The sequence below is a fragment of the Trachypithecus francoisi genome, unplaced genomic scaffold, assembly GCF_009764315.1.
Source record: "Trachypithecus francoisi isolate TF-2019V2 unplaced genomic scaffold, Tfra_2.0 Lachesis_group0, whole genome shotgun sequence".
Taxonomy (NCBI): domain Eukaryota; kingdom Metazoa; phylum Chordata; class Mammalia; order Primates; family Cercopithecidae; genus Trachypithecus; species Trachypithecus francoisi.
In genome coordinates, this window is record NW_022681453.1 from 2,909,418 (window position 1) to 2,934,656 (window position 25,239).

At 39.8% G+C, this 25,239-nt stretch overlaps 1 protein-coding gene and 1 pseudogene across 2 annotated transcripts in view; one reads left to right on the plus strand and one right to left on the minus strand.

The window, feature by feature from the left end:
- Positions 1-2,030: 2,030 nt before the first annotated feature.
- Positions 2,031-7,206, minus strand: LOC117079120 (annotated as a pseudogene). Its single transcript, XR_004435268.1, has one exon. The product of XR_004435268.1 is annotated as a keratin, type II cytoskeletal 8-like (transcript).
- KPNA4 (karyopherin subunit alpha 4) overlaps positions 7,139-25,239 on the plus strand; it is a 66,824-nt gene continuing 48,723 nt past the window's right edge. Inside the window, exon 1 of the mRNA XM_033202722.1 lies at positions 7,139-7,509. Coding sequence (XP_033058613.1) covers positions 7,441-7,509 — 69 coding nt within the window. The 5' untranslated portion in view covers positions 7,139-7,440. The remainder of the gene's footprint in view (positions 7,510-25,239) is intronic.

Sequence of the window (25,239 nt, forward strand, 5' to 3'; positions counted from 1 at the left end):
AGCCTCCCGAATAGCTGGGGTTACACATGCTTTTCATGCCTGCCAGGCCGGGCACAGTAGCCCATGCCTGTAATCCCAAAACTGTGGGAGGCCGAGGCAGGTGGATCATTTGAGATCAGGAGTTCAAAACCAGCCTGGCCAACATGGTGAAACCCCGTCTCTACTAAAATACAAAAATTAGCTGGATGTGGCAGCTCGCGCCTACTCGGGAGGCTGAGGCAAGAGGAGAATCACTTGAACCCGGGAGGTGGAGACTGCAGTGAAATTGTGCCACTGCACTCCAGCCTAGGCAACAGAGCGAAACTCCGCCTCAAAAAAAAAAAAGACTGACTGTCACATAAGTGCTCATTAACTATTACCTGGCTATAATAGCAGAAATACAAAAGAAATACAAATAACTATAATAAAATACATAGATAAAATACCTAAACCTAGAATACAGTACGTGCTGCATATTTGGTAACAACTGTCATCACTGTCATTATAGAACATTTTCCTATAAAGTATAAGGTTATAAAAGGTTCCAATACATGGATATTGCCTCATACTTCCATGTATTCTTCACATTCTAATGTCATGCCTCCCCTCTGAATAACCTCTGTGGATTATATCAATATCAGTTTCATTGTTTTGATAGTGTACTACAGTTATACAAGATGATACCATTGGGAGAGACTCAGTAAAGGACATATGGGATCTCCTTGTACATTTTTTTGTTACTCCTGTGAATCTGTAATTAGTTTAAAATAAAAAGTTTAAACAACAAAAAAAGATAGGGGTAGGGAGCTTGCCTGAAATGAGAACTATTGGGCCTGGAGGCTGGGCCTGTAATTGTTCTTCTCCAATGAAATAGTTAAAACTAAGTGTTTTGTTTTTTGTTTGTTTGTTTTTTTAAAAAAACTAAGCTAAAGAAAAACTAGATGCATCCCTCTCAATCAAATTAACATAAATGGTCAGGTGCGGTGGCTCACGCCTGTAATCCTAGCACTTTGGGAGGCCAAGGCAGGCGGGTCACTTGAGGTCAGGAGTTTGAAACCAGCCTGGCCAACACAGTGAAACCATGTCTCCACTAAAAATACAAAATAGTTAACCGGGCATGGTGGCAGGCACCTGTAATCCCAGCTACTCAGAGGCTGAAGCAGGAGAATCGCTTGAACTTGGGAGGCGGAGATTGCAGTAAGCGGAGATCACCCCACTGCACTCCAGCCTGGGCAACAGAGTGAGACTCTGTCTCAAAAATAATAACAACATCAATGGCTAGGCTTTTAATTCATCATCTTTTACCAGGGGCTTCAGTCAAAATTATCTGCCTATAATAGCAGAAATAGAAATAACAATAATAATTTTAAAACACTTTACATAGATAAAATGCCTAGACCTAGAATATGGTAGGTGCTCAATATTTGGTAGTAATTGTTTCTCCAGGCTCCCCAAGTTATAAGTCAGAAAAGTCTGGCAATGAAAATGAATGAATGAAGTCTCTACTACCTGATCAACTTTGTTTTCCAGAGAAAATAAAGGTGTATTACCAAAGGTTTAATATTTTTCTCTCAAAAAAGCAGGAGTCCAACTGTAACAAAATCAATTATATTTTAGTAAGGTTTAGCAACATACAAAATTCCTGAGGCCAGGCGCAGTACCACGCCTGTAATCCTAGCACTTTGGGAGGCCAAGGCGGGTGGATCACAAGGTCAGGAGTTTGAGACCAGCCTGACCAACACGGTGAAACCCCGTCTCTACTAAAAATACAAAAATTAGCCGGGTGTGGTGGTGAGTGCCTGTAATCTCAGCTACTTGGGAGACTGAGGCAGGAGAATTGCTTGAACCCAGGAGGCAGAGGTTGCAGTGAGCCGAGATCACTGCACTCCAGCCTGGGAAACAGAGTGAAATCCTGTTTCAAAATTAAAAAAAAAAAAATTCCTTCTTTTTTCAGCCAACACTATCCAGCCTTTGCTCCGGAAATCAAACATAATCTCAGGTATTCCCCCAAACAGTAACAGAAACCACAGGATCCATATTACAAAGAAAGATTCTATAATCTTCAGTTTAATGCATGTATCATGAGAAGAGTCTAAACTGCTTAACTCACAATTATAATTATTTTTGAGACTGCATTTGATCAACCAAAATCCTGTGTAAGTCTTCACAAATCCTTTCACAAATGTCTGTTGCAGAACAGAGTTTCTCTATTCAGAAAGTGACTCAAAGAGAATTTCATGACACACTGAAAGCAAGTATCTCCATAATATTTTAGACTTTCCCAATACCAGGAGTGATTACAAGTCAGGAGATCGTTACCTAACACCAAATAGCCTATTGCAAAACAGGTCTCAGATACAGAATAGGTTTTCTGGTGTTTGGTTATAACAACTATACTTCATATACACAAAAAAGTGTCTTAGTTAAATAGTCTGTGTTAGTCATGAACTAAATGTTTGTGTTTCCCCAAAATTTATGTTGAAATCTTAACCCCCATGTGATGGCATTAAGGGTGAGGTTCGAGGGAAGTAATTAGGTTATGAGGGTGAAGCCCTCGTGAATGGGATTAGTGCCTGTATAAGAGAAATGAGAGCTTGCTTCCTGGCTACTATCCAACCTACAAGGATACAATAAGTAGATAGCCATCTCCAAACCAGGAAGTGAATTCTCACCACATACCAGATCTGCCTTAATAATGGGCTTCAGGTCCTCCCTAACTGTGAGAAGTGTTTGTTGTTTAAGCCACTCAGTTTGTGATAATTTATCACATCCCAAATTAAGATAATATTGAAATGGTTATTAATAATTCTGCATTTTACTTCCTTAGTCCAGAAAGTAAAACTGAAACCTCCTAATCAGTTAGATCTACTATATCTTGCTAATTCAATTACCAATCAGCATGTAGAGCTATTACCAACTCCCTGAAGGACTTCTTTGCCCATTTGATAAATTATGTATCTTCTATCTGGGAAGAACCGGAAATACAGACACTAAACACATAAACTTGGCAAACGAGTACTGACAATTTCAAGTAATAAATTTAAGCCAATAGACTACCTAAGAATTATAATTAAGGATAATTGTTTAACAAAGTGTGTCCCAACTACTTTTAAATATGCAGGAGGTTTTTCCCTGAAATGTATGTCTGATTTATTCCCTAAACTTTTCACCCCAGAATGAGCATGATACCAAATCAAGAATTTATATTAATAGAACGAACTCAGTAAACTAGAAGCAATAACGACTCAATCTACAATTTTTTTTCTGTGTGTGTGTGTGTTGGAGCTAGCTGAGGTTTTATTTTGGACAAAAAAAAAGAAAGGAAAAAAAAAGCAGTTGAATTTTGTAGCTGGAAGCATGGGCAAGGGGGGATCCCCAGGCAGTAAACTCCCCTGCAGGTGGGCTGAGCCTCAGGGGGGTCTCCTGTTCCCTGTGCTCCCCCACACAGCAGCCTCCCTCCCGAAGTCTGTGGCAGCCACAGGAGGAGCAGACTAGGAGGGGCTGCCACAGCTGTTCACTTGGGCAGGAAGTCAGAGGACTCAGACACCAGCTTCCCATTGCGGGTCTCGATCTTCTTCACAACCACGGCCCTGGTGGAGCTGGTGCAGCTGAAGGAACTGGAGCCTGCGCCAGAGCCAAAGCTGGAGCCCAGGCCATAGCTAAGGCCAGGGCTTGTGAGGCCCACATAGGCCAAGTTCAGACCACCTGCATAGCCGCTGGTTGTCTTCGTATGGATACTCATGTTCTGCATCCCAGACTCCAGCCAGCTCTCCTAGCCCTCCAGCAGCTTTCTGTAGGTGGCAATCTCCATGTCCAGGGCCAAGTTGACGTTCCTCAGCTCCCGGTAGTCACACGCTGCAGTGTGGCCTCTAGCTCGGACAGTTTGGCATTGACATGCTTAATGGCCAGCTCCCCACGCTGCTCAGCATCTGTGACAGCGGCCTCCAGGGAAGTCCTCTGGCCTTTGAGGCCCTCAATCTCAGCCTGGAGCTGGCTGATGTTCCGGTTCATCTTGGAGATCTCAGTCTTTGTATGCCGCAGGTCATCCCTGTGCCTCCAAGCCAGCATCTGCAGCTCCAAATACTTGATCTGGTACGTGCTTTCAGCCTCAGCCCAGTTGCGGGTGGCAACCTCCTCATGCTGCGTCTTGACCTCAACAATGATGCTGTCCATGTCCAGGGAACAGCTGTTGTCCACGGATAGCACCACAGACATGTTGGAAATTTGGGACTGCAGCTCTTAGATCTCCACTTCATATAGTCAGCCCTTCCAGGTGAGACTCCAGCTCTACCTTGTTCATGTAAGTTTCATCTACATCCTTCTTGATGAGGACAAATTCATTCACCTCTGTATACTTATTGATCTCATCCTCATACTTGTTCCTGAAGTCCTCCACCAGCCCCTGCATGTTGCCAAGCTCCGCTTCCAGCTTCAATTTCTCCTGGCTCCAGCTGCTGTCAAAGGTTGTTGATACAGTTCCCGAACATGTTGTCCACGCTGCTTCCAGCCATCTTCTGCTGCTGTAGAAGGCTCCACTTGGTCTCCAGCATCTTGTTCTGCTGCTCCAGGAACTGTACTTTGTCTATGAAGGAGGCAAACTTGAGAGTCTCGATCTGCCTCTCCTCCTGGGTGTGGACAGCCTGGATGTTGGAGTCTACCTCCAGGTTAAGGGGGCTCAGCAGGCTCTGGCTGACCGTGATGGTGGTGATACCTCCCATGCTGCTGGCCCCACCATAGCCTCCACCCAGGCCACCCCGGAAGCTTCTGCTCCCCACTAGGGAGAGAAGTTCGAGGAGCTGGTGCAGGCACTGGACCCACTTATACAGAGGCAGCTGCTGAAAGCCTGGGCCAAAGGTGGACACCTTATAGGACTTCTGGGTCACCCTGATGGACATGGTGGAGGCAGGCAGGCTGAACCAGGTGGAGATTCCAGAAGGAGTGGAGAAGCTGCTTATTGATCTCAATCCACATTTTTATCGAGAGGTGTTAGCTTGCTTTTCAATTTAAGTGGAGGCCTGTGGCATTTCTGTAATACTTGAAGGCATTTTTTCTGGTTTTCCTGACTCCCACTTTTGGGGCGTACATTCTTGCATTAGACAAATAGTTCCTGAGTACTTATGTGCCAAGTACTATTAGGTGCTGGGTATACAGTAGTGAACAAAAAAACTATGCTTCTTAACTTCAGAGAGCTTACTGTCTACGGAGGAAGACAGATTTTAGATAAACAAATAAAATCATAAATTGCGGTTATTTCCTATTTGTATTGCATCTTTCTGAGTTGGTAACTAATTGCAACCCCTTTTTAGGAGCCTTTTGCAGAGAGAAAACTCGGGTTGTTGTTTAATCATCAGAGACACTCAGTTGTAGCTGGAGATATGAAGACATGTAACAGACACTTCTATAAACTTCATCATGAAAGCTACCATGACATGTATTCCAAAAAGTAACAAAATGTTCATCTATCGATATGTTGACAAGATAACTTTTATTCATAGGGTGGGAAATCGCTGGTAATTTGTTTTCTTGAACACTGCTTATGATAAAATCCATGATGGCACAAAATACACACATACTCCAGCTTTTCAAGTGAATTTTCTTATCCTAAACTCATTTTGAAAAACATCAGTGCTCTGGTATGCAAATACAATGTTACTTCAATTAAATGACTCTTTGAGGAATAACAGTTTATAATGAACATCATCATTTGTATTTAAGATCTGTTCTAAATTTATATTCAAGTTAACCTTCAGGGTGAGTTATTCCCAGGCACAGCTTCTGTTGTCCATAGCCCAGTTGATGGTCTATAAAGTACTGACGACTTTAAAGGTACTACTCTGCTTCCTCAGTTTTTACCTTCCTTTCCCCCACTACAATATCCTCTCCAAAGTGATTCCTAAAGTACTCCGGCTCTTTTCATTACCTCTCCCCCAAAGGAAACTCAGTTGTTCATATCTGTTAAACCCACTGACTTCTTCCATTTTAACTTAAAAAAGATTCCCCTCTGTTGGCTTTAAAAGTGTTTCCCTAAGAAACATCTGCGTTTTAAACATTTATCTCTGCACGTTGTTCTGCTCAAAAAATGTACTAGAAAGGACTGGGAGTCAACGATTCTGAAGGAGTTTGTATCAGGGTCTCTTCTCCCTACCTTGCCAAGTTTAAACACACCCAACGCCTCGATTCTTTGCTTCCGACCAGAGTTGCTGCTTTACATATCCCTGGACATTTGAGATGTTATTCGTTGATATTTCAATATATTTTAAAATAATTTCCCATTTCTGTTTTGTGAAATTTTTGAATACGTTCTTTTGTAACTCGTGTCATTTCTGCCTCTGGTAATGTTGTCCCTGGTATCCTTGGAATTCACTTCCTTTCTCAACAGACAATATTCCCTGTCAGCTGCCACGGGCCCCGCCCTCCAGAAGTTCATACTTTGTGGTCAAACAGCTTCCTTAACTTTCTAAGACGAATTACCTAGGAAGTGCTATTGTCCCAGGATCACTAGCTCTGCCTAAATTCCTACCTGTTGCGGGCGCTTAATCACAGAAGATAAATCAGATTCGTCTACTGGGCCCTTTCCTTTTCCACCCACCGTTCCTGTCGCTTTCCGCTGAGCCTCCTCAACTCACGTCATCCCTGCAGGTCCTGGCCCCCAGACTCGACCCTGGACGGCAGGGAGCCCCAGCCCGGGAACGGAGCTGCGAGTGTCCGACCTGGGAAAGAGCGAAGCTCAGATCTCTCTGCAAAGCGAACAGAGAGCGCAAGGAATGCCCAGGAAGACAGGGCGCGCCCGGGGAGAAAAGAATGTTACTTTAACGCAGTCTGGATCCTGGACCCCTGCATCTAGGGCTTCCCGGACGAGTGATGCAAAATAACTGGCCCTGCTGCGTTCCCGGGTCTCTCCTTCCCCTTGCTGATTTCCCCTGAAGTGTACTTCTCTGTCGCTTCCTCCCCCTCTCTCCGAAGGCACGTGGTCCTTCCCTGCCTGCCCCAGCCGCACCCCTCCCGGCCTCGAGCCGGCTCCTCCCAGCGTCGTTCGCTTCCCCTTTCCGTTCGCTCTTTCCGCCCCGGCTCTCCATCGCCCCTTCTCATTGGTCGAACGCACCGGAGCCTGGTTGGCCAATGGACGAGCTGGGCTGGAGGCGATGGGCGTGGCCGCAGCTCCGGGGCCCTCAGATCGAGGCTGCCTCCCCCTCTCAGCCGGCAGCACATTCCGCTGCCGTTGCCGCCGCCCGGCCCCACAGTTGTATTTGCCGGAGCTGCAGTCGCGCAGGGGTTAGGGCGGGGGGGCGGGCGGGGAGAGGAGAAGGCCGCGGCGGAGGCAGGTGAGAGGAGGAAGGAAGCGGCGGCGCGGCGAGCATAGCAGCTCAGGCGGCGGCCCGGTTCCTGGGAGTGTCGGTGCGGCGCGGTGGTTGGGGCGGATCCCGCGGGGCCCGGGCGGGGGAAGGAGTCACCGGCCCGGCCATGGCGGACAACGAGAAACTGGACAACCAACGGCTCAAGAATTTCAAGAACAAAGGCCGCGACTTGGAGGTAAACTGCGGGACAACGCCGGAGGGGTGGGGGCCGTGGGCCTGGGGCCGGTCTCCGCCGGGACCCCGAGTGTGGGGATTAGGGGCGGGAGCCGCCTCCGGGCCTCGGGGAATGGCGCTGGGGGCCGGCCCGTCCGTGACGCCTCTGCTAGCGCGCCGGGAAGTTTATGTCGGGCCTGCTCCGCCTCCGCCGGGGAGCGAGGTGCCCGGGTACGGCCGGCGCGGCCTAGGCCTGCGGGGTAGAGCCGGCCCAGCGCGGGTGCGAGGGGTCGGGCCGCGCGGCGGGGAGGCCGGGCGCGGCGCGTGCGGAGGAGGCGTGCGTGTGCGGTCGGCGCTGCCCCGGCCGGGCCGCGGCCCCCTTCCTGGCAGCGGCGGAGATTCCGGCTCTCGCTCGGGCACCGACGTCTGGCGCTGCGGGAAGGAGGGCGGTGGGGGGTGGGAGGGTAAGCGTGTGGCGACCGAGTGGGGCTCTGAACTTCCTCAGCGAGGCCCGAGGCGTCTCCACTTAAAGGCATTTTTTCTGGTCTTCCCGACTCCCGCTTTACCCCTGCCTCCCCCAATATCCAAACTACAGGACAACTTCTCCGTTGAAAAAAACACCCCCGGCGTGAGAGGCCATCCTGGTGATGCTAACAGTGCCTTCCAGCGGCCTGTGTTTTACTCTGGATATAGCTGATTCAAGATGTGGCTCACGGTGTGCCCTCTTCCAGGCAAAGGATACCCCTTATTTCAGCTTGTCCACAAATCTCTTTACCCCCTCCTGAGAGGAGACCACCAGCTGCATTCTTACATATAAAGTCCAAAGGGTTATACAAAGCTGTCATCCTCTAGTCTACAGTATCCTTTCCCTCCACCTGCTGGTGGTGGTAGTGGGGGATGGGGTGGGCTAGGGAATGGCACCATCACGTTTGATTATTTAAAAAAGGAAAAAAAAAATCGTTGTCTTAGATACAGCTGCTCCCCAGATTGTCTACATGGGGCGTATGGTTTAAATACATACATTCACACACGCATACCCACACACCCCACTGAGATTTTTGATAGAAGACTTCTTCCCTTCAGCTTTAAGAGTTTAGATAAATAGATTTATTTTAATACTTACCTTCTGCATCTTAATTACGAGTTTAGCTTTTAGGGAAAGTGGTCAAGCAGTATTTTTTATGTTGTTCCTCCGTATGTTTTCGTAATGAAATCTTCAACTTCCCATGACATTTCTGAACTTGAGCGTTTGCTTGACTGAAATATTTTTTGGGCTTTTTACAAAGCTGTTAATATTATCTTTAAAGTAGTTTATGCGTTTTAGTGGGTTTCATAATTTGAGGGACTACTAAGAGTCCAGGGCTGTTAATTCTGTGGTTCTTTTAAGGTTAACATATTACCATTGTGATCCCTTTTTTTAATGCAAAGATGTCACATCTTTATTGAGATAATTCGCATGCCATAAAAATGAGCTTCTTAAATAACAATGATTTTTCAGTAAATTTACTTGTGGTGGTGAAAATGTTTTTTACTAATATGAATACTTAGAATGAGAAAAAATCACAAATGATAAAACTTAAAAACTGATAAGTACCACAAAATTACAGAATCCAGAAAAAGAGCAATTAGGTGCTTGACAGATCCCTATAACCCTTTTTTCCTTTACATTTCTGGCTTCATTTTTCTAGCAGCTTCATTGAGATGTAATTCACATGCCATACAATTCACCCACTTAAAGTGGCTTTTAGTGTATTCGCAGTTTTGCAGCCATCACCACAATCAATCTTAGAACATTTTCACCACGCCAAAAAGAAACCTGTACTCATTAACAGTCACTCTCCAACTCCCAACTACCCCAGCCCCAGGCAACCAGTTTTTCGTCTTCTTAGATTTGCCTCTCCTGGACATTCCGTATAAATGGAATTGTACGATTTGTGCTCTTTTGTAACTGACTTCTTTCACATAGTGTAATGTTTTCAAGGTTTATCCATGTCGTAACAAGATTGTATCAGTGTTTCATTCCTCCTTATGACCTAATGATCCTCCAGCTCATCGATATACCGCATTTTATTTATCCGTTCATCAGTTAATGAACATTTTCATTGTTTCCACTTTTTTTAGCTATTTTACATAATACTGCTAAGAACATTTTTGTGTGGACGTATGTTTTATTTCTCTTGGCTATATGCCTAGGAATAGAATTGCTAGATCATATGGAAACTTACGTTCAACCTTTGGTGGAATTGCCAGACTTTCTGAAGTTATCCTTATTTTTTAAATTGATGTTTCCTCCTGCCTCATATCTTTTAGCACTTTAGTCAAAATCAGATTAAGTGCTGAGGCTGTATTAGAAGAATATTGTGATGTGTGACTTTTAAAAAACAAGTATACATTGACATTAACGAGGGTTTTTGTTTGTTTGTTTGTTTGTTTAGAAATTCATAGTGCCTTATGGTTGTCCTCTGGTGACTTTGATATCCTTTTGCATACATTAGGGATAGACATATTTTCACTTTTCCACCTAAGGAAATAGCATATGACTCTAATGGAAAGTCCTACTTTGTCCACACTGTGGCTTACTGAAAATCTCACATGCTTGTAATGAGATAGAAACATTCTTTTTTATGTTTTAGAGAACACTACAGTGGTCTATTTTGTGTATTTGTTACTTACATATATGCTGCATCTCTCTAAACATTTATCACCCTTTAGATATGGTTACTACATTGCATTACATAATGTATGTAGAATACAGCAAATTCTAAGAAAATACTTGCTTTTTGATTTGGATCTTGTGATGACATCTATTTCATGGGAAGTCTTTGGAAAGAAGTATGGGCCAGTGCTGTCCAGTGAATTTAACTTAATCCAGTATATCCAAAATACCATTGCAACATCTAATTTGTGTAAAATAATTGAGACGTTTCATATTATCCCTTTCATACGTTCAAAATCCAGTTTGTATTTTACAGTTATGGCATACTTCCAGTTGGACTAGCTGCATTTCAAGTGCTTAATAGCCATATGTGGCTAGTGGCTACCTTACTGGAACAGCCCATGTACAGAGTATAGCATTTAGGGAGAGGTAATTGTAGCATATTTTGATCTAACAGTTTATTTGATTAGAAATGACGAAGAGTACAAAGTCCTAGAGTTTAGTTTAATTTGATCTCTAACTTTGTGTATGACCTTGGGGGAAATCGCTTAGTCTTATGATTCTTTCATCTGTAAAACTAGAGGTACTTGACATCTGCTTCATGAGTGTTGTGAAGATTAATAGGTAATGTTAGGAAGATGCCTGGCAATTCTCTGAGCGTTTTATCACCTTCAGCTTTTCTGTTTGGGGGGAGGGAAGGGATTTAATAGGATTCAGTATAATTGATTCTCTTACTCCCTTATTTTCAGTGGCTGTTTTTTCTCTCTGCTTGTATAACTTGTTACACTGAACAAAATAGAAAAAGGTTTTAATACAGAGACATGTAGTTGCTCATTGAAGGGCAGTTTAGACACACCAGATTAATGATCCTTTTAAAGTTTTAATTTCTGAGTGTTGGAGTTGAAAGTTATTCATAGATTTCGATCTGATATTTGTTCCTACCATTCTGGCTCCTCTAAAATATGGTTATGTTAAGTTTCTTGAAGGACAAAAGCATCAAAGAAGGCATATGTTGAGTACCCATTTAAAATAATTTTCCAGAACTATCAGATGATATCCACCATGGCGTGGCTGCTTCTTACAGTGTGGTTGAAGATCGCCAGTCTTAGTTTGAGAATAGTAACCATAGAAAAGAGGGTATGCAGTGCAACACAGGAAATGGGTAGTGACCAAACTTGAAATAAAAAATTTGTCAGGATAAAGTAAATTAAGCTCATATAGTTTATGTTTTTTAAAGTAGAGGGGAATTTTCTGGTAGATTTCCTAATAAACTTGCATACTTTTTATGAAAGTTCTGAGTGTCTGGGTTCAAATAGAGCATAAAATATAACTAGATCTTTTAAAAACACAACTTTAAGAAAACAACTTACCTTAAATATAAAAGAATATTAAAATGCTACATAACTAGAAACTTGTGATTACCCACACAAACACAAAGTATGAAGTCAGCTTGAACTTTTTTAAAAAAGGTGCTTGGTTGGCAAGAGTTTAATTGATCAGCTCTTTTGTTTTGAAAGAGCCTTGGTGATTTGTTAAAGTGTACAGAGTGAAAAGCATTGTTAAGGTATTAAGTCTTGTTAACTTTTAGAGACTGATCTCTCTCACCACAAATCTTGGAACATATTTACTATACTTAAAATAACTACTGTCTAATTTTTCACATAATAGTCCAAGCATGTGACAGTATGAAATATCTGATAGAAATATAGTTAGGAATTAAATGATTGTTTTGGTGCTTCCTGCCAACTTTGCTGGTTTACAAGGTAGCCAGTTTGAGAATTGCTTCATTGATAGTTTTCTTGGAGATACCAAGATGCCCTTATTTTTCATAGTCACTAATAGGTCAAATGAATATACAAGATTGGGAAGAATTGTAGGAGTGATTTAGATTTCAAAGAATGAAGCTATTTTAGAAAAAAAAAATGCATAGGTAGTTTTTAAACATTGATTTCTAATACCTGATAGTGGTTGTGGGTCCTTAAGATATTTTTAAATGTTTTCTGGAGCAGCATTCATCTATTTGAGGCCTGTAGTGATGAATGAAACAAAAGCATGTCATCAAATTTAACCTTGATCGTTGATTTTGGTACTTACTCGCTGTTTTAGTTTTGGAACAGAAGAGAGAAGTATGACTGAAGGGAACTTTTTAAGCACCCACTGTATATGCTTTTAACTGTATTCACATTTCTCTCAATCTTATAAATATTGAATTAATTTTAAAGAAGAAACTCTTGTGCTTTTGATTTAATAAGATAACATTCAAGGGAATGATTTTAATTCAGGTGTGTCAGAGTCTGTTCTTTTTGTATATACCATATTTACTCCATTTGACTTCTTTCAGCCTTAGTGCTGGTCTCAAATTTGATGAAAAGGTTTTACGTGAAAGCACTGAGCATAGTCCGTGGGGTATAATAGGTATTCAGTAAATGTTTTCTTTTTTTCTCAGGGTTCTTTGGAAATTGTGTGTCACTTGTGGACTTTCAAGCACTAGAAAACACTGTTTTCTGTGCTTTTCATTTAGGTTTGGTAAAAGACAGCATTGGAGTTCTTCCTTTTTCTGTAGTTAATATGAGAACTATCTTTATATTGGCACCTATAAAATAAGGACATTTTTCAAAACCAAAAATACGTAGTGAGAAGAATGGCCATGTTGAACCTTTTTTTCAGGTCTTAATGTTTGACTTAATACAACTGAATTCTCATCTATTTCTGCAGTCAGTCTTTTGTGAGACATATTTTGGTCTAAGTGTGTGAAGAATATCCACCTTCACACAGACAGGCAGTTGAAGAAGGAAGGTATGTGTGTTTTCATAGGCTTTTCAGGATAATTATGGAGATTAAGTGATACTGCACCGTAATTCCACAAGAGATAGTTTCTTAAAGATTAGTTGCAATGTAGAACCTAAAGCCATATGAGTGAACTTTTCTTACACTGTTACATTAAAATCTATTGGTCTGTCTTGCATTTCAGATGTAACTTTTACCCATCTTTTACTGATACTTTTTGTAACACCATGCATTGGATTATTTGGAAAACATTATGTCATGAGTTATGTAGATCTTCCAAATGCTAACATATTTTTATTCAATAAAAAATTCATGATTGTTAACCACACAATTCAGAAAGATCGTAAGTATTGAGAATCTGTCAGTTTCACAGTAGTGGATACAAGTTTTCTAAAATTCTAACTTTCCCTTGGAAGCTCAATTTTTTTTTCTTTTTTTACCGTGCCTTTGGGACAAGTTCAGAGGAAGCTGAAATTTTATCATTAGCAATAAATGCTGTAAATGATTATCCCTGAAGCCCTAGACACACTTTGCTCATTTTTGTGAAAACATCTTCCAGCCATTAAGTCTGAATAACCATAATTTGTCTGTCAGTCGTTTTTTCAAGTAAAAATAGTGTTCCATGAAAAAATTGGCTAAGTTAGTTCACAACTCAGTTGCACAAGTACTTTTTCCTTGAGACAGTCTTCCTTCAGTAGAAGTTGGTATGCTGCAGAAGTGGCTTATATATAATCTCCATTTTTTTCACCAATTAGAAAAGGCCAATGTTTAATAAAAGTAATCATTTTTTACTGTTTCCTCAAGGATATTCTTAAGTGAGCTGACTTTTAAAAAAATTTTAGCTGTGAAATACAGTGACTACTATTGCATCTTGATGTCATTGCCTTAATTCATTCTAAAGCACCAGCAGTCTTACTATGGCATCAATTCAAATGTTAATACAATTTTTTTTTTTTAAGTATTAGTAGTATCATTAGGAAAATAGTTTTGACCCTGTCTACTCTCTGTAAAGGTCTCAGAACCCACATAGGGGCCCATGGACCATACTTCGAGTACCACTCTCTTGGTTTATCATTGCTTCTTTTGCACATGAGTGTCACTTTTAATTAATACAGGCTCTTAAAAGGCCTTAGAGTATAGGGGTTAAAGGAACATGGACTGTGGAGTCACTTAGGTCTGGGTTTGAACTCCGGTTAATTATGGAGGCTAACTTAATTCTTTCTAAGCCTTTGAAATGCTTAACAGTGCCTAACATAAAGTACATGCAGAATAAATGGAACCTCTTACTATTTCTGCCAACTTACGTAGTCACACATTGCATCCAAGTAAACCCCTGTGTTCCATATCAGAATAACATTTTGCTTACAAAATTCCTCTTGTACCTCTATGTGCCATAATCCAAACCACATCACACAAATTGAGGAAGGCTTCCTATTCCCCTTATTTAACAGTCACCTGAAAGCCTGCTTTCTCCCACATACTTCAGCCAAATTGTCACATATGTACTAGTTTATGACTTCATTTCTTTAATCATATGTTGTAAGTGGGTTACTAAATGCTTTATGTAGATTTTGTAACTGTTTCTCAAAAGATTGTAAATATAATCAGAAAACAACTATAATTCGCACTACTTAGCACCCAGAATGAAAATGATTTAAGGTCATAGATATTTGTTGGTAATACAAGATTAAGTTGATTATTAAAGATGCTAAAGTTTGCCAGGCAGTGTTTCATGCCTGTAATTCCATTGCTTTAGGAGGCTGAGGCAGGAAGATTGCTTGAGGCCGGGAGTTTGAGACCATCCTAGGCAATATAGTGAGACGTTGTCTCTACAAAAAATAAAAATAAAAAATTTAGCTGGGCGTGGTGGCACACACCTGTAGTCATACCTATTTTCGACGCATAGGCAGGAGCATTGCTTGGGCCCAGGAAGTGGAGGCTGCAATGAACTGTGACCATGCCACTGCACTCCCACCTGGGTGACAAGAATGAGATCTCATCTCAGATAGAAATTTTTAAATGCTGACTTACTTTCTATTACTGTTTATTCACTATTCGGACAAAATTTGATCACCTGTCATTTTTTCCCTAAATTTTTATTTACTTTAAACTTAATGTAAATTACGTTTTAATTAATGATGTATTTTGACAAACGTGGAATTTTGTGAATTTTTTTACTAGCAAAAGTTGGAATCCTCATATAGTGTGTTTTTTACTAGTTCAGTATGGAATTGTCTAATATTAGAAGGTAAATCATACAGTCTATCTCAGTGTCCTGTTCTTTAATGAAAACTTTAGTTTGCACATATCTACTGTTTGTTTTTTAAAGTATGTCTTTCTGGACCCTTGAGGTAGGTATTACATAAATTTATTCAGTTGAGTAGTTTTATCCTGAAAGATCAAATTAAGTGGTCTCTGCTTGGTTGTATTAAATGGCCCTGTCCTGTTGGCCACCTATTCTGTCTTTTCACACTGACTTTTTAGCCACTTTAAGCTGTTACTGGTTCAGAAAAACAAGCAAGATAATACCTTAAGATTTTCAAATAATTGTTACATCACTCCTGGTTCTTTAGTAGGTATGAAACCCAAATATTTTCCATCTCTCTTTAAAATAGTGCAGAGGGTTTGGTTCCTTGAGGCCGGGAGTTTGAGACCATCCTAGCCAGTATAGTGAGACCTTGTCTCTACAAAAAATAAAAAATTTAGCTGGGTGTGGTGGCACACACCTGTCGTCCTACCTCTTTAGGGTAGGTTTGGTTCCTTATTTCACTTTTGAATATTATGTGGAGATGTTCATTTTTTTACAGATATATCTATAGAATTGGGTTCATTGTTGATCAGCTGTTATCAAACACCTTAAATTTGTTCACATTTTTTCTCTTAATGTCGTGAATAATTTTTCCCAATTTCCTTTTTATTCTCCAGCTTTAAAACAATGACAGTACAGGTTCAACGTCCAAATCCAAAAATCTGAAATCCACAGTGCTCCAAAATCTGAAACTTTAAGCACCTACGTGATGCTTAAAGGAAATGCTTATTGGAGCATACCAGATTTTGGATTAGGGATGCTCAGTCTCTAAGTATTATGCAAACATTCTAAAATCCCCCCAAATCCAAAATCTGAAACACCTGTGTTCCCCAGCATTTCACATAAGGGATACTTAGTGATGAAAAGCTTAATTAAGACCAATAAACAAATAAAAAATAGGATCCATCTCAGTCATTAGGGAAACACAGCTCTAAAGCATAATGAGATACCTCTTCACACCCACTAGGATGGCAGTATGTAAAAAGATAGAGAATAACAGGTGTTGGTGAGGATGTGGAGAAAGTGGAACCCTCATACATGCCTGGTGGGAATGTAAAACGGTATGGCTGCTTTGGAATGCAGTTTGGCAATTCCTGAAAAAGTTAAACAGTTAACATGTGACCCAGCAGTTCTAATTAGATATAAATCCAGGATAATTGAAAACATATGTCTGCACAAAAACTTGTAAATGAGTGTTCATAGCAGCATTATCCATAACAGCTAAAAGAAGGAAATAACCTGGCTGGGCGCAGTGGCTCACACCTGTAATCCCAACACTTTGGGAGGCCAAGGCGGTCTGGCTCACTGAGGTCAGGAGTTGGGAGACCAGCATGACCAACATGGAGAAACCCCATCTCTACTAAAAATACAAAATTAGCCAGGCGTGGTGGCGCATGCCTGTAATCCCAGTTACCTGGGAGGCTGAGGCAGGAGAATCGCTTGATCCCGGGAGGTGGAGTTGTGGTGAGCTGAGATCAGGCCATTGCACTCCAGCCTGGGCAACAAAAGCAAAACTCCATCTAAAAAAATAATAATAATTAAAAATAAATAAATAAATAAAAGAAGGAAACAACTCAAATACCCATTAACTGATGAATGCATAAACTAAGTATGGTATATACATACAATGGAGTATTGTTCCACTATAAAATGAAGTATAATAGTTCACCCTTAGCTGCAGTTTCAGTTACCTGCAGTCAACTGTGATCAGAAACTAGGTGAATACGATACAGTAAGATATTAGTATTTAGAGAGAAAGAGATCCCACATTCACAATTTTTTTACAATATATTGTTGTAATTGTTCCATTTTATTAGTAGTTATTAATCTCTTACTGTGCCTAATTGATAAAGTAAGTTTTATCATAGATATGTAGGCACAGGAAAAAACATACTACATGTAGAGTTCAGTACTATCTGCAGCTTCAGGCATCTACTGGGGTCTTGAAACACATCCTGTGCAGATAAGGGGGGGACTATTGTACTGACACATGCAATGGTGTGGATGAACCTTGAAAAAGATGAACCTTGATAACTGCCTAAAAGAAGGTAGTCACAAAAGATCACATTCTATAATTCCAATTATGTTTGAGAGGGTGTAGTAAATAAATAAGTAAAATAAAAAACTCTTTTTCCTACACTGTCCTTTCACACAGTCACTCAACACAACACTTCTGACACCAGATGTATGGGGTTTTTCCCTACACACCAACTAAGTAGTCAGTTTTGCAACGGGCACCTACCTGCTGGGTATCCACTGATTCAATTTAATTCTGACACTGTCTACCTGGAGATAACATCAGATTTCAGGTAGAGAGCTCAGTCCCATGGGAGTGTCCCCCACTTCAGATGGAATCACAAGCACAGGTTAAGGCTTGTGCCTCTGACTGACTGGCTATACATAGAGTTCACACTACCTGCTCCTTGGGTTCAATTATCTTGCTAGAATGGCTCACAGAACTCAGGGAAACACTTTCCTTATGTTTACTGATTTTTTTTTTTTTTTAATAAACGATATTACAAAGGATATAGATGAACAGTCAGATGTGGTATGCAGGAAGGGGCACTGAGTTTTCATGCTGTCTAGGCAACAGCATGTGTTGAGCTATCAGAACCCAATTATTTTGAGTTTTTATGGAAACTTCATTGTGTGGGCATGGTTGATTAAATCATTAACAACTGGTCATCAGCTTAACCTTCAGCCCCTTTTCCCTCCCCAGAGGTTGGAGGGTGGCGCTGAAAGTGCCAATTTTCCAGTCATGTCTTGGTCTTTCCAGTGATCAGCCCTCATCCTGAAACTATCTAGGGCCCTCCAGGCACCAGTCATCTCATTAGCCTTCAAAAGACACTCATCACTGCATAGATTTTAAGGATTTTAGAAGTTGTATATCTGGAAATGGGATGAAGACCAAATATTTAACAGTATCACAATATGAAATGTCCAGGATAGTCAAGTCCATAGAGACAGAAAATAAATTAGTGGTTGCCAGGAGTTGGGACAGAGGGAAAAGGGGGAATGATTGCTAGTGGGTGTGGGGCTGATTTTTGTGATGTTGAAAGTCATGTGGAGTAAGATGGTGGTGATCAATGCACAACTTTGTGAATGTACTAAAATAACTGAATTGTATACTTTAAATGGGTGAACTATATGGTATGTGAATTATATCTCAATAAAGATGTTATATTAATATTTAAAATATTAGAAATATACAATACAATAGAAAACGTAAGAGATGAGTGGGAGTTGTGAAACTTTCCACTGTTTGGGGGTCACAGTTGAACTCTAAGCAGCTCTTTTTCACTGACTTTCCCTTCTACTCTTCCTTGTATTGAATTCATTTGTTAAACAAGTATTTATTCAGCATCTGTATTGGAGGTTCTATTGGAGGTTCTGCTGAGTTCCTATTCTCATGAAGTTTACATTCTAACAGGTCCAAATCTCTAAGATCTATCAGTCAGCCTTAAGCTAACACTATGGGTATATTCAGTCAGTATGAGCTAGATTCCTTATGTTTCTTTCCTAAACTCAAATTTACAGTGAGTACTATACCTTAATTTTGAAGAGAAAGAAAAGCCTAAATGTTTTGTGTCTGATATCTCCTTGAGATTTATGCAAAAGCTTAGTTTTTAACATGGGAACACCTAGGATTGTATCTCTTTAGCTATTTGCCATTAGGAAAGTTTAATAATAATTTTTTTCAGCCTCCATTTCTGCATCTGTAGAATTACAATCCTATCTTAGTGGGGACTTGTTTTGAATTAGGCTTTTAAGAATGCAAGGAACACATCCTTATTCAGACTAGGTCAAGTAGGATGGGATGTTAGGAAAGTTCAGGGACCAGTTCTCATATTATCCAAGACATGTCAGGTAGGATTGTCTTGATGGTAGGTGTTCATGGATCTTCAGAGTTCTGCTCTGCCAGCTGCTAAGTCAGCTACTAGGTTTTATTTTCCCTAGCTGCTGTCTTAATCTTTACGTAATTCTATGTTAAATTACTAAGATAGATAATCTGACTGAGCTAATAAGCTGTGCCCAAGCTGAAGCAGATTGTTTTTACTGCTGGCCTGTTTATGGATTGGCTTTTCCCGAGTCAGGTGCTTTCTTCCCAACTCCCACTACCAGTCTTCTGTGGTGTGAGGAGTATGGGAGTATCACATGAGAAGTAACATCATTTGACTGCTTCTTGAGGAGCACCCCTGAAAAGAGCAGTTTCTTTTAGACAGGGTTGTAAATATGACATTACTTTAGCTAATGTCCACCTCCGTTCTTTCTTTCCTGTTAACTTTCTACTCACTGTCGTAATCTGAGGCAAATCATTATTGTCGCATCTCCAGAGTGGTTACCTTGTTTTTGCAATTGCCTTTCTCCATTCCTAAAATAACCTGCATGTTTTTTAAAAATAATAATAATAAAGTAAATCAATTCTCACCTCTCCTCCTTCATTAGCTTCTCACCACATTGAGCTTCCATACTCCTTACTGAGACCTCCAAGGCCATACCATATTTGGTCCTTGTCTACTTCTCCTCCCTCTCATTCTACTGTCTCCGTTAGTTACTTATACTGTCATTCATTCATCTTTTAATTCCACTAACACATCAGTGGTGTTTTCCTCTTCAGCCCTTCACGCATGCTGCTCTGTCTGTGAGAATTTCTCATCCTTTGAATCTCAGCTTCAAAGTCATTTACTCACAGAGGCCATCCCCTTGTTTTCCTTAAGAGCACTGATGATAATTTGTGTGTTTACTCAATGTTAGTTTCTCCCATCAGACTATAAGCTCCCTGAAACTTAATCTATTTTGTATACCACTATATTCTTAAGTCTCATCACAGAGCCTGGTATATAGTCAGCATTTAAGTAAATATTTGAGAGAATTAAATGAAAAATGTTTTAAAAGAAAACAGGAGCGTACTCTGATTAGAATTAGTAACTAAATTAGAATTTTTATTTTTAAGGTTATCTTATGTATTCTTATATAAATTTATGGAGTACAAGTGCAGTTTTGTTACATGTATAGACTGCGTAGTGATGAAGTCAGAATTTTTAGATCAATTATTTTTTTCTCTTGATAGAAGTAATGCATGATCATTTTAAAAACAATTTTTGGAAAAATTAAAATAATCTTTCATATTCTCACTGCTGTTAGTCTTTTGGATTGTTTCCTTTTTCATGTGTACATTTTTTCAAACATATTTGAACTTAATTTGAATTCTCATGAGAGGAACTCATGTTAGAATACAGCAAAGGTTTTCATCCTTGGCACTATTGACGTTTTGGGCCAGATAATTTGTTGGGGGTGGGGGAGTGTCCTGTGCACTGTCGGATGTTTAGCATCATCTGTGGCCTCTACTTACTAGATGTCAGTAGCACATCCCACCCTCCTAGTTGTGACAACCAAGAATAGTCTTCAGAAATTGCCAAATATCCCTTGTGTGGCAAACTCACCCCAGATGAGAACCATTAGAATGCAGTTACTTTGGTAAATTTCCCAGAACATCATTGCTATTTTCACTTCTCCACCCAGAAACCTTCAGTGGCTTCCTATTATCTCTAAGAGGCACTGAGAAGTTCTTAATTAGCTAGGCATTTCAGGCTCTCAATTTGATTTAACAGGTATTTGAGTGTTTGCTGCATAAATGCTAGTAAAGGTATAAAAGTGAAATTACTTGTCCAAATTCTTACCTTTTTAGTTGATAATTCCCCCATCCAACTAACTTCATCTCTGACTCTCTACTTCAGGCTAGTGAACCCACCTCACGTTTAACATTCAGTTCTGCTTCTTCTGTATTTGCTTTTGCTGGGTCTGTCCTGGAAACACCTTGTAGTCTCCCCTTTACCTTGCCATTTCTTATTTATGCTTCCAGGTTGAACTTAAACCTCCACAACTCAGTTAAGTTTTCACTAATCACATCAATTCATATGAATCTTCCCTTTACTGAACTCTTAGAGCAGTTATTTATGTACCTATATTTGGTTATTTTCTCCTGTAAGACAATGTTTTTACTTTTCATATGTTTTTGTAGAGAAAAGAGTATTGCAAAAGGATATGTATGGCCTTGTATGCCAACAACTTGGATAACCTAGATGAAATGGATAAATTCCTAAAACACATAACCTGTCAATACTGAATCGTGAAGTAGTAAATCTGACTAGACCTGTAAGTAGTAAGGAGATTGAAACCGTAATTTTAAAATCTTCCAACAAAGAAAAGCCCAGGATCATTGGCTTCACTGGTGAATTCTATACCAAACATTTAAAGAAGAATTGATACCAATCCTGCTCAGACTCTTTCAAAAAATGGAAGAGTTCCAAACTCAATGCCAACCCTACCCTGATACTAAAACCAGAGAAAGACCTTATAAGAAAACAAAACTACAGGCCAATATCCTTGAGGAAAATGGATGCAAAAATCCTAACAGAATACTAGTGCACCAAATCCATTAGCACATTAAAAGGATCACATACCATGACCAAGTGGAATTTATGCCTGGGGTGCAAGGATGGTTCAACATAGGAAAATCAGTATGATACACCACATTAACTGACTGAAGGACAAAAATGACCCCATCATACCAGTTGATGGAGGATAAGTTCAGTGCCAAACTTTGACAAAGTTCAGTGCCCTTTCATGGTAAAAACACTCAAACTAGGAATAGAAGGAAATTATCTCAACATAATAAGGGCCATATATGAAGAGCCCACAGCAAACAACATATTCAGTGATGAAAAACTGAAAGCTTTTCCTGTAAGATCAGAAATAAGGCAGTGGCAGTATGTACTGATTCATGCATATAATTCCAGTGCTTTGGAAGGAGGCCTACGTGGGAAGATCACTTGAGCCCAGGAGTTCGAGAACAGCCTGGGCAATATAGCAAGACCCTGTCTCTACAAAGAAGAAATAAAATAAAAACTATCCAGGCATGCTGGCGTGCACATGGAGTCCCAGCTACTCAGAAGGCTGAGGAGGGAAGATTGCTTGAGCCCAGGATTTTGAGACTGAAGTGACTGCCACTGCACTGCAGCCTGGGCAACAGAGTAAGACTCTTTCAAAACAAGCAAGGATGCTCACCCTTGGCACTTCTCTTCAGCATAGTACTGAAAACACTAGCTTGAGCAGTTGGGCAAGAAAAAGAAATGAAAGACATCCAAATCTATAACAAAGATGTAAAATTATCTCTGTTCACAGATGGCACAATCACACTGAAGATTCCACAAAAATGATTAAAACTAATAAATTCAGCAAAGTTGCAGGATACAAAATCAACATAGAAAACAGCTGTGTTTCTATACACTAACAGTGGACAATCTGAAAAGCGAATTAAGAGAATCTCATTTCCAATAGTGTCAAAAAAAAAAAAAAAACCTTAGGGATAAACCTAACCAAATAAAAGAAAGACTTGTATGCAAAACATTGCTGAAAGAAATAAACACAAATGGAAAAAAAATCCAATGTTCATGGAAAACTTAATATTGTTAAAATGTCCGTGATACCCAAAGCAGTCTAAATATTCCGTTGCAAGCCCTATCGAAATCATAGCAGCATTTTTTACAGAAATAGAAAAGCAGCCTTAAAATTCATAAGGTGCCACAAGGACTCTGAATATCCAAAACAATCTTTAGAAAGAACAGGCCTGGAGACCTCATGCTTCCAGACTGAAAGACATATTACAGAGCTACTGTAGTCAAGTCAATATGGTACCGGCATAAAGACATAAACAGTGGAACAGAATAGAGAGCCCAGAAATAAAGCCCTGCATATTCAGGCAAATGATCTTCAACAAACATACCAAGACTACACATTGGAGAAAGGATAGTCCTTTAACAAATGGTGCCGGGAAAACTTGATATCCACCATGCAAAAGACTGAAATTGGACCCTTGTACTATATACAAAAATCAACTCAAAATGGATAAAAGACTTAAACATAAGATCTGAAACTGGTAAACTGGAAGAAAATAGAGAAAGTTTTATAACTTTGGTCTTGGCACTGATTTCTTGGATAAGACGCTTCAAAGCTATAGAAGCAAAAATAGACAAATGGAACAACATCAAACTGAAAAGTTGATGTGCCGCCAAGGAAACAATCGAGCGAAAAGACAACCTGCAGAATGTGAGAAAATATTTGCAAATGATATATCTGATAAAGGATTAGTATCCAGAATATATGAAGAACTCCTAAAACTCAACAATAGCAAAAATCCTATTTTAAAATGTTCAAAAGGCTTGAAAAGATGTTTCTCTAAGGAAGATAAACAAAATAGCCAATAAGCACATGAAAAGATGCTCAACATCAGTAATCATTAGGGAAATGTAGATCAAAACAACTATACCATCTCCCACCCGTTAAGATGACTACTATAAAAATAACAAAAATAAAATAACTGTTGGTGAAGATGTGGAGAATTCAGAATCCTGTGTGTTATCGATGAGAATGTAAAATGGGGAGGCTACTATGAAAAGCAGAATGGTGGTTCCCAAAAAGTGAAAAATAGAATTATTATATGACCCAGCAGTTCCACTTCTGGGTATATATCCAGATGAATTGAAAGCAGTAACTAAGATAGTTGTACACTCTAGTTTATAGTAGCAGCATTTGCAGTATCCAAAAGGTGGAAGCAAAAGGTTATTTAATATATAAAATAAATAAAATGTGTATGTACATAACAGTAGAATATTATTTAGACTTGAAAAGGCAGGAAATTCTGACTCATTACAACATGGTGAACCATAAGCATTATGCCAAGTGAAATAAGCCAGTCACAAAAAAAAAAAAAAAAAAACCTGTATAATTCCACTTATACAAGGTACCTAGAATAGGCAAATGTGTAGAAACAGGAAGAGGAATGATGGTTGCCAGGGGATAGAGGGAAGGAGATAGGGAGTTGTTTAATGGATGTAGTATTTTGTTTTTGCAAGACCAGGATAGTTTTGGGAGATACGGTGCACAACAGTACGAACGTTCTTAATGCTACTGAACTCACTTTAAAATAGTTAAAATGGTAAAGCTTATGTTATGTGTTTTTTACTACAGTTTTTCTTAAATTTCTAAATTTTAAAGTGGTTAAGATAGTACATTTTATTGTTATGTATATTTTACCACCACCACCACCACCAACAACAACAAAAAAACCAGAACACTAACGTCATCACATGCCAGTGAGGATGTGGAGCAGCAGGAACTCTGATTCATTGTTGGTTGGGAAGGCAAAATGGTACAATCACTTTGAGAGGCAGTATAAAACTGAACATACTCATGCCATATGACCCAGCAATAGCACTCCTTGGTAATTACCCAAATGAGTTCAAAACTTAGGTCCACACAGAGCAGCTTTATTCATAATTGCCAAAACTTGGAAGCAACTAAAATGTCCTTCAGTAGGTAAATGGATAAATTGTGGTATATCCAGACAGTGGCATATTAGTCAGTGCTAAGAAGAAATGAGCTATTAAGCCATGAAACGATGTGGAGAATCTTAAATGCATATTGCTAAAAGAAACAAGACAAACTGAAAGACTATATACTTCCAACTATCTGACATTCTTTAAAAGGTAAAACTATAGAGACAGTAAAAAGATCAGTAGTAATATAAAAGCTTGGGTTCTAGTGACTTTCTTAATTTGGGTATATCTCGTTTCTTCTCTTACTCTTCCTTGGTAATTTTTCCCAGTGTCTTTTCCCATGAGTTGAGTTTTCTTCAAGTCACTCAAACAATTGGTGAAATTTTATTTCTTCTGTTAAGGATTCAAAGTTTTTTGTTTTTTGAGACAAAGTCTTTCTCTGTCACCCAAGCTGGAGTGCACTGGCATGATCTTTGCAGGGGGTTTGAAGAGAAGTGATCATTCTTGGTAGCATTTGATCAATTCCCTTATAACCCATTAATCCTAGAGTACCTTCCCTTGTGCTCATATAAAACATATATGTGCTTGTTTACTAGAGTAGATTTATTTATAGGTTGTCCTCAGTTGCCTTCTATAAGTGATTCTGAAAGTTTATCTTGCAGT